The following is a 12,536-nucleotide window of genomic DNA, read 5'->3' as shown; positions in this document are numbered from 1 at the left end:
CTCTTAATCATCAGCGAAGTGATGGAAGGTATAGCTGACAGAGCTCTCAATAGCGTAGCAATAACACAGCAAGAGTCTGCTCAGCGACACTCAGTTTGGCCAGGGTCACTCAGCTCCTGATTTCTTTGGCTCAAATATGGACACAAGAGCTGAACTCCAGGGGCGAGGTGAGAGTGACGGCCCTCGATACCAAGGCAGTGTTGGGCTGAGTGTGGCATCAAGGAGCCCTCGCGGAACTGGAATCAATGGGAACGAGGGGGAAAGGCCTCCATTGTCTGGAGTCATACCCAACATAGATAGGGAGATGGTTGTGGAGGGTCAGTCATCTCAGCTCCAGGATATCTCTGCAGGAGTCCCTCAGGGGAGTGTCCTAGGCCCAGCTGTCTTCATCAATGACCTTCCCCCCGTCACAAGGTTAGAAATGGGGATGTTCGCCAATGATTAGCACTTGCAGCACCTCAGACAATGACACAGTCAATACCCTCAGGCAGCAAGACCTGAAGAATATCCTGGGCTGGCAAGTAAATCTCACAACACCCAAATGCCAGGCACTAACCATCTCCAATCAGAGAGAATCTAACCATCTCCCCATGACATTCAATGGCATCAATGTCGCTGAATACCCCACCCTGGGGGTTACCGTTGACCAGATACTGAACTGGGCTAGCCATACAAACACTGTGGCTACAAGAGCAGCTCAGGGGGTGAAGAGTGGGAAGCTTTTCCCCAGGTCGGAGGTGACGATCGCGAGGGGTCGAGGTGAAAGGGGCGAGGTATAACTCGGATATCAGAGGGACGTTTTTTTACACAGAGGGTGGTGGGGGCCTGGAATGCGCTGCCAAGTAGGGTGGTGGTGGCGGACACACTGGCATGGTTTAAGATTTACCCAGATAGTCACATGAGCAGACTGGGAATGGAGGGATACAAATGAATGTAAAAGCATATAAAAGTAGGGAGGTCTTGCTGCAACTGTACAGGGCACTGGTGAGGCCGCAGCTGGAGTACTGTGTGCAGTTTTGGTCGCCGCACTTGCGGAAAGATATATTGGCCTTGGAGGGAGTGCAGAGGAGGTTCACTAGGCTGATACCGGAGATGAGGGAGTTGGACTATGAGGAGAGACTCAAAAGACTGGGTCTGCACTCATTGGAGTTTAGAAGGATGAGGGGGGATCTTATAGAGATGTATAAGATAATGAAAGGGATGGATAGGGTAGAGGTAGAGAGATTCTTCCTGCTTAGAAAGGATAGCAGGACTAGAGGGCACAGCCTCAAGATAAGGAGGGAGCAGTTTAGATTGGAGTTGAGGAGGAACTTCTTCACTCAAAGGGTGGTGAATCTCTGGAATTCTCTGCCCGTTGAAGTGGTGGAGGCTACCTCGCTAAATATATTTAAGTCACGGGTAGATAGGTTTTTGGTAGGCAAGGGAATTAAAGGAGAAAGCGGGAAAGTGGAACTGGTCCACTTCAGATCAGCCATGATCTTATTGAATGGCGGGGCAGGCTCGAAGGGCTAGATGGCCTACTCCTGCTCCTATTTCTTATGAATGGTCTAGTTGGACCAATGAGCGGTGCAGGCTTGGAGGGCCGAAGGGCCTGTTTCCTGTGCTGTACTGCTCTCTGTGAGGAATACTGTAGTGAGTAACTCACCTCCCGACTCCCCCAAGTCTGGCCACAATTTACAAAACTCGAGTCAGGAGTGTGTTGGAATGGCTGTCCACCTCGGTGGGTGAGCGCAGCTCCAACAGGACTCAGAGTGCGACACCAGTCAGAATAGAGATGCTGCTTAATAAGTCACCCCATTCACCACCTTAAATATCCAGTCCTTCTACCAATGGTGCAGTGTCATCCCCCACCAAAGCTCCTTCAACAACACCTTCCAAACCCACCACCTCTCCTACACAGAAGGACAAGGGCACCAGATGCTTGGGTCTGTCACCACTTGCTCTGAGTCACTCACCCCGCTTGGAAATATATCGCCGTTCCTTCACTGTCACTGGGTCAAAGCCCTGGAACTCCCACCCTAACAGCACTGTGGGTGTACCTACACCTGAGGCACTGCAGCGGTTCAAGGAGGCAGCTCACCACCAAGGGCATTCAGAGATAGAGGATAAACATTGAGTTTGTCAGCAAAGCCCACGATTGAACAGGAAGACAATTACTCACTGACGCACAGTCCCACATCTCAGGGCCGGCAGTCTGCTGCCTTAGTGATATTCGGTTATGTTAGGGGAGGGGGTTTATATCGAGCTGAGCTGTGCGTTCTACGGAAATAGAATATCAGCTGATTCTGCCTCTGGGGAACACTCTGCTTTTCACAATGATGCTGCTTAATGTGGGGATACTCTGATTAAAACTGGGACAGGGACACGCGGGTACACACGTTACTGGGACAGGGACACGCGGGTACACACGTTACTGGGACAGGGACACGCGGGTACACACGTTACTGGGACAGGGACACGCGGGCACACACGTTACTGGGACAGGGACACGCGGGCACACACGTTACTGGGACAGGGACACGCGGGCACACACGTTACTGGGACAGGGACACGCGGGCACACACGTTACTGGGACAGGGACACGCGGGCACACACGTTACTGGGACAGGGACACGCGGGTACACACGTTACTGGGACAGGGACACGCGGGTACACACGTTACTGGGACAGGGACACGCGGGTACACACGTTACTGGGACAGGGACACGCGGGTACACACGTTACTGGGACAGGGACACGCGGGCACACACGTTACTGGGACAGGGACACGCGGGTACACACGTTACTGGGACAGGGACACGCGGGCACACACGTTACTGGGACAGGGACACGCGGGTACACACGTTACTGGGACAGGGACACGCGGGTACACACGTTACTGGGACAGGGACACGCGGGTACACGCCTGTTACTGGGACAGGGACACACGGGTACACACCTGTTACTGGGACAGGGACACGTGGGTACACGCCTGTTACTGGGACAGGGACACGTGGGTACACGCCTGTTACTGGGACAGGGACACACGGGTACATGCCTGTTACTGGGACAGGGACACACGGGTACACACCTGTTACTGGGACAGGGACACGTGGGTACATGCCTGTTACTGGGACAGGGACACACGGGTACATGCCTGTTACTGGGACAGGGACACACGGGTACACGCCTGTTACTGGGACAGGGACACACGGGTACACGCCTGTTACTGGGACAGGGACACGTGGGTACACACCTGTTACTGGGACAGGGACACACGGGTACACGCCTGTTACTGGGACAGGGACACACGGGTACACGCCTGTTACTGGCTCTGCTCTCACCAGAAATCCTGCTGACTTTTGATTTTGGATATTAAAAGATCTATGTGGCGCGATGCGAGGTTTTGGCCCTCCTGATGTTTACTGCTCCCTTTTTGTTTGTTTGACACCCAACTCATGGGAAGAGATGGCATTTAGGATACACCAGAGGTCAGTACAGCTCTCTGCATCTCTTAAATCTCCCTCACTGAGTCTTGCTTTCACCCTCCATCTCTTTCTCAATTTCTATCTCTGCCTTTTTTAAAATCTTTCTCTCACGATCTTTCTCTCTCTTCCTTCCTCCCTGTCATTTCCCTCCCTCCTCCCTCAGTCTCTCTGTTTCCTTGTCTCTCTGTCTGTCTGTCTCGCTCTGTCTCTCTCTCTCTACATTCTCTTTCTGTCTCTCTCTGACTCTCTCTCTTTCTGACTCCCTCTCTGTCTCTTTCTCTTTCTCCTTCTGTCTCTCTCTCTTTCTCACTCACTCCCCCTTCTCTCTTTCAGTCTCTCTCTTTCTCTCTCTCTGTATCTCTCTGTCTGTCTGTCTCTCTCTTTCTCTTTCTTGTCTCTTTCTCTGTGCATCTCTCTCTGTCTCCCTCCGTGTCTCTCTCTTTCTGACTCCCTATTTCTGTACCTCTCTCTCTCTCATTTCCTTTCCCTCTCTCAGTCTCTCTCTTTCTCTCTCTCCCATTCTCTCTGTCTCACTGTATCTCTCTCTCTATCGCTCTGTCTGTCATTCCCCCTTCTCCCATTCCCTCCTCCTCTCAGTTTCTCTCTCCCTTTCTTTCTCTCTCTCTCTCATTCCTCCTTCTCTCTTTCAGTCTCTCTCTCTTTCTCTCCCTCACTGTACCTCTCTGTCTCTCTCTCTCATTCTCTCTCTCTCTCTCTATCGGCAGTTCCAGGTTGTGGGATTTCTACACAGCACCTGTTTAGACACTAAGGCCACTTTTCATTCAGCTAAGTGTCTAACAGAAGGGTAACGAATTACGCTGAAGAGCGCTCACTGGATTGTTTTCGACTGCTAACAGTGCAGTATTTATTCAGCTTTTATCGTTCACACCCGGATAAATAATTCGCCACTGCTCCATCTCCTGAGGAAGGGCTAGATTCGACGGGACAATCCTGAGCCAAGCTCCACACAAACTTCCCGGCTTTGTATTTTCCCAAAGTTCTAAACGCTCAGAGTGAGAGGCGATCGATTCCCCAAACTCTCTCACCGCTGTGTAACCAGCCCTGGAAATTCCCAGAACTGTCCGAGTTCAGGCTGCTATCAGCCAGTCAGGATGTGGAGATGTCGGCGTTGGACTGGGGTAAACACATTAAGAAGTTTCACAACACCAGGTTAAAGTCCGACAGGTTTATTTGGTAGCAAACGCTACTAGCTTTCGGAGTGCTGCTCCTTCGTCAGGTGAGGCGGCATGGTAGCACGGTGGTTAGCACTGCTGCTTCACGGGCCCTGGGTTCAGTTCCCGGCTCGGGTCACTGTCTGTGTGGAGTTTGCACATTCTCCTCATGTCTGCGTGGGTTTCCTCCCACAGTCCAAAGATGTGCGGGTTAGGTTGATTGGCCGTGCTAAGAAATTGCCCCTTAGTGTCTGGGGATGTGTAGGTTAGAGGGATTAGTGGGTATAATATGTGGGGATATGGGGGTAGGGCTTGGGTGGGATTGTGTTCGGTGCAGACTCGATGGGCCGAAGGGCCTCTTTCTGCACTGTAGGGTTCTGTGGAGTGGGGAGTTCTGATCACGAACAGAGCATATAAACTTACATGAATAATGATTGAAGTGTGAGTCTTTACAGGTGATCAAGTCTTAAAGGTACAGACAATGAGTGGAGAGGGCTTTAAGCTCAGGTTACAGAGCTGTGTATTGTCTCCAGACAGTACAGTTAGTGAGATCTTGCAAACCCAGGCAAGTCGTGGGGGTTACAGATAGTGCGACATGAACCCAAGATCCCGGTTGAGGCTGTCCTCTTGTGTGTGCGGAACTATCAGTCTGTGCTCAGCGACTCTGCGCTGTTGTGAAGGCCGCCTTGGAGAACACTTACCCGAAGATCAGAGGCCGAATGCCCATGACCCCCATGACTTGCCTGGACTTGCAAAATCTCACTAACTGTCCTGTCTGGAGGCAATACACATCTCTTTAACCTGAGCTTAACCCTCTCTCCACTCACATTGCCTGTACCTTTAAGACTTGGTTAGCTGTAAAGACTCACATTCCAACCGTTGTTCATGTAAATTAAGTTGGTGTCTTTATCTGCCCTGTTTGTGATCAGAACTCCCACCCACCTGCTGAAGGAACAGTGCTCCAAAAGCTAGTGGCGTTTGCTACCAAATAAACCTGTTGGACTTTAACCTGCAACTCCAGCAGGTAATCCTGCAGCGCTGAGGGGATGCTGCACTGTCAAAGGTGCTGTCCCTTGGACAAGACAAGCCAAGGCCACCTCTGCTCTCTTAAGGGGCATGAAAAAAATCCCATGACAGAACTTTGAAGAAGACCAGGGGAGTTTTCCCAAAGCCTTGGCCCGTGTTTATCCTTCAACCAGCGTCAGTTAAAAACAGATCACCCGCTTGTTACTGTGGCGTTCTTTGTGAGATTTTGATGAGCGCAAGTTGGTTGTTGCATTACAATGGTGACCATTATTACAATAATTTCTCCATTACAACACTGACCACTATTACAATAATTTCTACATTACAATGGTGACCGTTAGTGCAACAATTTCTCCGTTACAACACTGATCATTATTACATTTTCTCCATTACACTATTGACCAGTATTACAACAATTTCTACATTACAATGGTGACCACTATTACAACAATTTCTCCATTACAACGCTGAGCACTATTACAACAATTTCTGCATTAGAACGCTGACCACTATTACAACAATTTCTCCATTACAACACTGAACGCTATTACAACAATTTCTGCATTACAACGCTGACCACTATTACAACAATTTCTACATTACAACGCTGACCACTATTACAACAATTTCTACATTACAACACTGACCACTATTACAACAATTTCTACATTACAAAGGAAACTACATTTTAAAAACACTACACTGATTCTAAAACACTTTGAGTCAGCCTTATGTCATAAAAGGCGCTACATTAATGCACATGTTATTTCTTACTCTGCAAAAGTATAGAGTGACATGAGTAAATTCCTCTCCTGTAAGGAATCACAAGCTGTGTCTGACTGTCTCCCTCTACTCCTGTTTCCAGACTAACAGTTGTGCATTACTGTCCCTCCTCCACAGGTCACTCCAGACTGGCTGGTCCAAGCGGCACAGAATAATGAGGTGAGCCAGTTGTTGTGCATGGAGCTCGTGTGCAGCCCACATAATCTCACAGATATACATCTCCACTCAATCGCCACTCGCAGCGGGAGGCAGCGTGACATTTGCTGGCTGTGGGATCTTCTGGCCCTGCTGTTGCCAATGGGGTTTCCCAGTGCCTGCACCCCACACTGCCAGCAAACCCACTAAAGGGGTGCACCGCTAGCACAAACAGCCAGAAAGTCCCGGCTGATGTCTCTCACAGAGTCTCACACACACACACACACACACACACACACACACACACACACACACACACACACACACACACACACAACAGTCTCACACACGCTCAGTCCCAAATACATGCACAGTCTCACACGCACACACAATGTCACACGCACGCAAAATCTCACACGCACACACAGTTTCGCACACACAGTCTCAACACAGTCTCACACACACGCACAATCTCACACGCTGTCTCTCACACAAGTCTCACCTGCGCACACAATCTCTCACACACAGTCTCAAACAACAGTTTCACCCGCACGCACAGTCACACACGCACACATTCGCATGCACACACAGTCTCACATGCACACACAGTCTCACACGCACGCACAATCTCACACGCAGTCTCTCACACAACAGTCTCACCCGCACACCCAATCTCTCACACACAGTCTCACACAACAGTCTCACCCGCACACACACACAGTCACGCACGCACACACAGTCTCACACAACCTGACTGATACCCAATCCCAATCAGAAGGGAGACGAGGAGATTTTTTTACATTCATTATTTTTAGGATCTAGAACACACTAGCTGAAAAGAAGGGGGAAAATGATTCCATAGAGAATTTTATAAATAAATTGGACAGGTACTTGGAGATGAGAAACGTGCAGAGTTACAGACAAAAGGTGGGAGTGTGAGACTGTGTATAGCTGCTCCTGCAGTACAGGAGCAATGGGCCAAATGGCCAGCTTCCATGCTGTATGATTCTATGATCTGCCTCTTTCTCTCGCACATTCGTACAATCTCTCAGAGTTACAATGCTGTTTAGTCCTGAGGATCGAGGAGATTCAGGGGGCAATGTATAGAAGGCACTAACACCTGGTGGACAGGTAGAAACATTAATTTTAAAAGCCCATGGAGTGTTAGCCTTAATCTTAAAAAGGATGGAATGTAAAAGGGTCTCTAGTTACATAAAGCTCTGGTTACACCCCATCTAGAAGACCTTGTTCTGGGCAACATACTTCATAGAATCCCTACAGTGCAGAAGGAGACCATTCGGCCCATCGAGTCTGCACCAACCACAATCCCACCCAGGCCCTTTCCCTGTTACCGCATGTATTTACCCCGCTAATCCTCCTGTCACTAGGGTTAATTCAGCACGGCCAATCAATCTAACCCACACATCTTTGGGCTGCGGGAGGAAACCGGAGCACCCGGAGGAAATCCACACAGACACAGGGAGAAAGTGCAAACTTCCAGACAGACAGTGACCCGAGGCTGGAATTGAACCCGGGTCCCCTGGCACTGTGAGGCAGCGGTGCTAACCACCTCATGAAGGATATTTTGACCTTGAAGACAGCTACAGTGCAGATTCACCAGAACCGTGCCAGAGTCGCATTATAAGATGTGGAGGCATTGGAAAGGGTGCAGAGGAGGTTTACCAGGATGTTGCCTGGTATGGTGGGAAGGTCTTATGAGGGACTTGAGGTTATTTTTGTTAGAGAGAAGAAGGTTAAGAGGTGACCTGATTGAGGCATACAAGACGATCAGAGGGTTAGATAGGGTGGACAGTGATAGCCTTTTTCCTCGGATGGTGATGGCTAACACGAGGGGACATAGCTTTAAATTAAGGGGTGGTAATTATAGGACGGATGTCAGAGGTAGGTTCTTTACTCAGAGGGCGTGGAATGCCCTGCCTGCAGCAGTTGTGGACTCGCCAACTTTAAGGGCATTCAAATGGTCAGTGGATAGGCATATGGATAATATTGGAATAGTTTAGGTTAGAGGGTCATTAGATTGGTTCCACTGGTCGGCGCAACATCGAGGGCCGAAGGGCCTGTACTGCGCTGGAATGTTCTATGTTCTAGAGCTAAGATAGTTCAATTCCAAGTAGGACTGCAGTCACTGTAAGGTGGACGGATGATATAATTGGGGTGTTTAAGATTACGGGGTAGATGGAGAGAAACTGTTTCCTCTTGTGGGGGAGTTCAGAAGAAGTAGGCACAATCTTTATTGTTGAGTTAGACCCTTCCAGAGCGACATCAGGAAGTACTTGTTCACACAAAAGCCGGTGAAAATACGGAACTTTCTCCCTCTAGAAACAGCCAATTCAAAAGGGGAACACTGAGAAACAGAGATTGATTGTGGGGCACGGAGATAACTAGAGACAGATATTCAATTCATTGCAGAATGGTCTAGGGAGGGTACAAATGGCCTATACCCTGTTCTTTAACCCCCCGCACCCCCGTGTCTCTCAGGCACACTCGGGTGAAATCTCACTGAGATCCCAGCCCAGAGTGTACCACTCCGAAAAAATGCCACAGAGTCCTGTGCATGTGGCAGGAACACAATGGGGAATCAACAACAATCTGATGATAAGGGCCAGGGGACATCCCGAGAGAGAGAGAGACACAGAGAGAAAAGCAGCACCACAAACAACACCCAGCACAATATACATCACCCAAGCTGTGTTCTCAGCCACTCTCCCGGCAATGGAGACAAGGGGGAGGGCGGGGGAATGGATTGAGGGGGGGGGGCAAGAAGGGTGGTGATTTGGGAGGAAGGCAGGGAAGAGGAGGGTTTGGAGGGTGGGTGGTAAGAGGGGGTTTGGGAGGAAGCTAGGGAAGAGGAGGGTGGAGGGGGTTTGGGGGGGGTGGTTTGAGAGGAAGGCAGGGAAGAGGGATGGGGGGTTTGGGGGGTGGGAAGGGGGGGTTTGGGCGGACGGCAGGGAAGAGGGATGGGGGGTTTGGGGGGTGGGAAGGGGGGGTTTGGGCGGACGGCAGGGAAGAGGGATGGGGGGTTTGGGGGGTGGGAAGGGGGGGTTTGAGAGGAAGGCAGGGAAGAGGGATGGGGGGTTTGGGGGGTGGTAAGAGGGGGTTTGAGAGGAAGGCAAGAAAGAGGGGTAGGAGGTTTTGGGGGTGGTAAGAGGGGGTTTGAGAGGAAGGCAGGGAAGAGGGATGGGGGGTTTGGGGGGTGGGAAGGGGGGGTTTGGGCGGACGGCAGGGAAGAGGGATGGGGGTTTGGGGGGAGTGGTAAGAGAAAGTTTGGGAGGAAGGCAGGGAAGAGGGGTGGGGGGTTTGGGGGGTGAGAAGGGGGGGTTTGGGTGGACGGCAGGGAAGAGGGGGGGTGCGACTCTCTCCCCGATACACAGTAAGCGAGAGTTGTTCTCTTACCTGGAACCTTGGCACTGCTGGAACTGTTCTCACCCTGAGACAGACACTCTCCAAAAGCTCGTGCTGCCCTTCACGTTCAAATCCACAGCACAGCAACAGGGCAGTGAGAGAAGGAAAAGAAATGTCACAAAACTACACAAGAAAGTGGCGGGGGGAGATGAACTGACATTACAATACAAGGAGGATACAGCCCACCCACGGCTAATAGGGGACACTGATAGTTCACAAACAGCCCATCAGTCCAAGCAGCATTGTAAATGTGATTCAATTAAAGCTAAAAGCACACTGCCCACCCGGCACCAAAACACATTCCGCCTGCTGCATCGTGAAGTGTTTTAATTAAAAAAAACACGAGATAAAGATAAAAAAACACAGGATAAAGACCTCCTGACCTGGGTGGAATTAAACCTTCTTAACTTAGTGTGGTGTGTATCACAGAGAGACAAGACAGAGGAAGAGACAGAGAGAGAGAGACAAATAGCAGAAAGAGCCAACACACACAGCCCTCACAAGAGTGGAGATAAAATAAAACTGTGGCATTAAGGCAGAATCTCTTTGCACCAAGCCCAGGTCAGGACTCTGCGAACACAGCCCCTGTGATTCAAATACAATAACAACTCCATTCAAACTGATCTGACCTAATATAATATATAATCTGATCTAATACAATATATAATCTGATCCAATCTAATATATACTACCGATCTGATATTAGCCCTCGTGAATTTCCAGGCTGCAAATTGTATCGGGGTGGGGAGAGAGGGGCAGGGACTGAGACAGTGGGCTTTGGCAATTAGGTAGAGAGAGAAAACTGAGAGGTTTGCGCAGGGAGAGAAAGAGAGAGAGACACAAAAAGACAATACAGAGAGATTACACACAAAGCTAAGGAATAGCAGAGGGGAAGGGACCAGTGTTAATAAAATGGGGGTGAGAAAATGGGGCAGCAGGAAGATACAGAACAGACTGACAGACACACACACACATAGATATACAGAGACACACACACAGAGACACACACTCACACACAGATATACAGAGACACACACACAGAGACACACACTCACACACAGATATACAGAGACACACACACAGAGACACACACTCACACACAGATATACAGAGTCACACACACACAGATATACAGAGTCACACACACACAGATATACAGAGACACATACACACAGAGACACACACACACAAACAGATATAGAGACACACACACACACACACACACACAGACACACACATACACACAGAGACACACACACACACACAGAGACACACACACACACTCACACACACAGACACACACACAGACACAGAGACACACACACAGACACACACACATACACACAGAGACACACACACACAGACACACACACTCACACACACAGACACACACACATAGACACAAAGACACACACACACACAGACACACACATACACACAGAGACACATAGACACAGAGACACACACATACACACAGAGACACATACACACAGAGACACACACACACACACACACACACAGGGGGGAGAGAGGCAGAGAGACAAGCCCCAGCACAAAGTCAGATCCCAGTGGTGGTTCAGTAAGGAGCAACCTGCCTCTCAGTGAGGGCTGAGCCAGTGCACTAACCCTCCCCTCTCCTACCCTCCTAAAGGGCTGAGAGTGGGGGACTGGGGCGGGGGGGGGACCGGGTGGGCTCTGAATGGGAAACTTTAACAGCAGCAACTCCAACAAGTGAGCGACCCGAGTTGGCACTCGGAGGGAAGTTGCGGTGGGCGGTGAGTTGGCAGCAGGGGGATGCCCCGGTTGCCCGGCTCCACTTACCTAACCTTGGATTCCGCCGAGCAGATGGCATTGCCCCGCGGCGCCTTGCGTTTGGAAACAGCGCTTCCCATCCTGGGCACGGGGAGGCATGGCAGTCAGAGGGGCAGCTCCTGGAGCATGCCAGGCAGTGCCAGGGTCCCGGTGCTGAGTGCCGCCTGCAGCCCGCAGCCTCCTCCCATCAGCCCGGCTGCCCGGCTCCGCCTGGAGACTGAGCTGGGAGAGAGTGAGTGAGTGTGAGAGAGTGTGGGCAGAGAGAGAGAGAGAGAGAGACTGCAAACAGCCAAATGGGAGGAGAGAGAGAGCCACTGACGCACTGACACACACACAGAGCAGGGGAGGAGACAGCAAACACAGGGCGGGGGAGAGAGGGGGTGGGGGGAGAGATAGAGAGAGAGGGAAGGGGGGCAGATAGAGAGGGAGAAAGGGGAAAGACAGAGAAAAGGATAGACAGAGAGAGAAAGGGGAAAGGTAGAGAGAGAGAGAGGTAGGTAGAGAGAAAGGAGCAGATAGAGGGGGAGAGAAAGGGCGAGATAGAGAGAAAAGGATAGATAGAGAAAGAAAAAAGGGGAAGGTAGAGAGAAAGGGGAAAGAGAGAGAGAGAGAAAAGATAGATAGAGAGAAAGGGGAAAGATACAGAGAGAGAGGTAGATAGAGAGAAGAGGACAGTTAGAGAGAAAGGGCGAGAGAGAGAAAAGGATAGAGAGAGAGA

General features: G+C 50.4%; 1 protein-coding gene across 2 annotated transcripts in view; it reads right to left on the bottom strand.

Moving 5' to 3' along the window:
* LOC145339268 (NMDA receptor synaptonuclear signaling and neuronal migration factor-like) overlaps positions 1-12,016 on the bottom strand; it is a 98,184-nt gene extending 86,168 nt beyond the window's left edge. For both annotated transcript variants that reach the window (XM_080183677.1, XM_080183678.1), the window contains exons 1-2: positions 11,828-12,016; positions 9,998-10,065 (exon numbers count right to left, since the gene is read on the bottom strand). In XM_080183677.1, coding sequence (XP_080039803.1) covers positions 9,998-10,065; positions 11,828-11,898 — 139 coding nt within the window. In that variant the 5' untranslated portion in view covers positions 11,899-12,016. The remainder of the gene's footprint in view (positions 1-9,997; positions 10,066-11,827) is intronic.
* Between the last annotated feature and the right edge of the window lie 520 nt (positions 12,017-12,536).

This window comes from Carcharhinus amblyrhynchos, unplaced genomic scaffold (assembly GCF_965287045.1).
Source record: "Carcharhinus amblyrhynchos unplaced genomic scaffold, sCarAmb.v2.hapA scaffold_374, whole genome shotgun sequence".
Classification (NCBI taxonomy): domain Eukaryota; kingdom Metazoa; phylum Chordata; class Chondrichthyes; order Carcharhiniformes; family Carcharhinidae; genus Carcharhinus; species Carcharhinus amblyrhynchos.
Note: the sequence above shows the minus strand (reverse complement) of the source record. Positions and strands in the feature narration are given on the sequence as shown.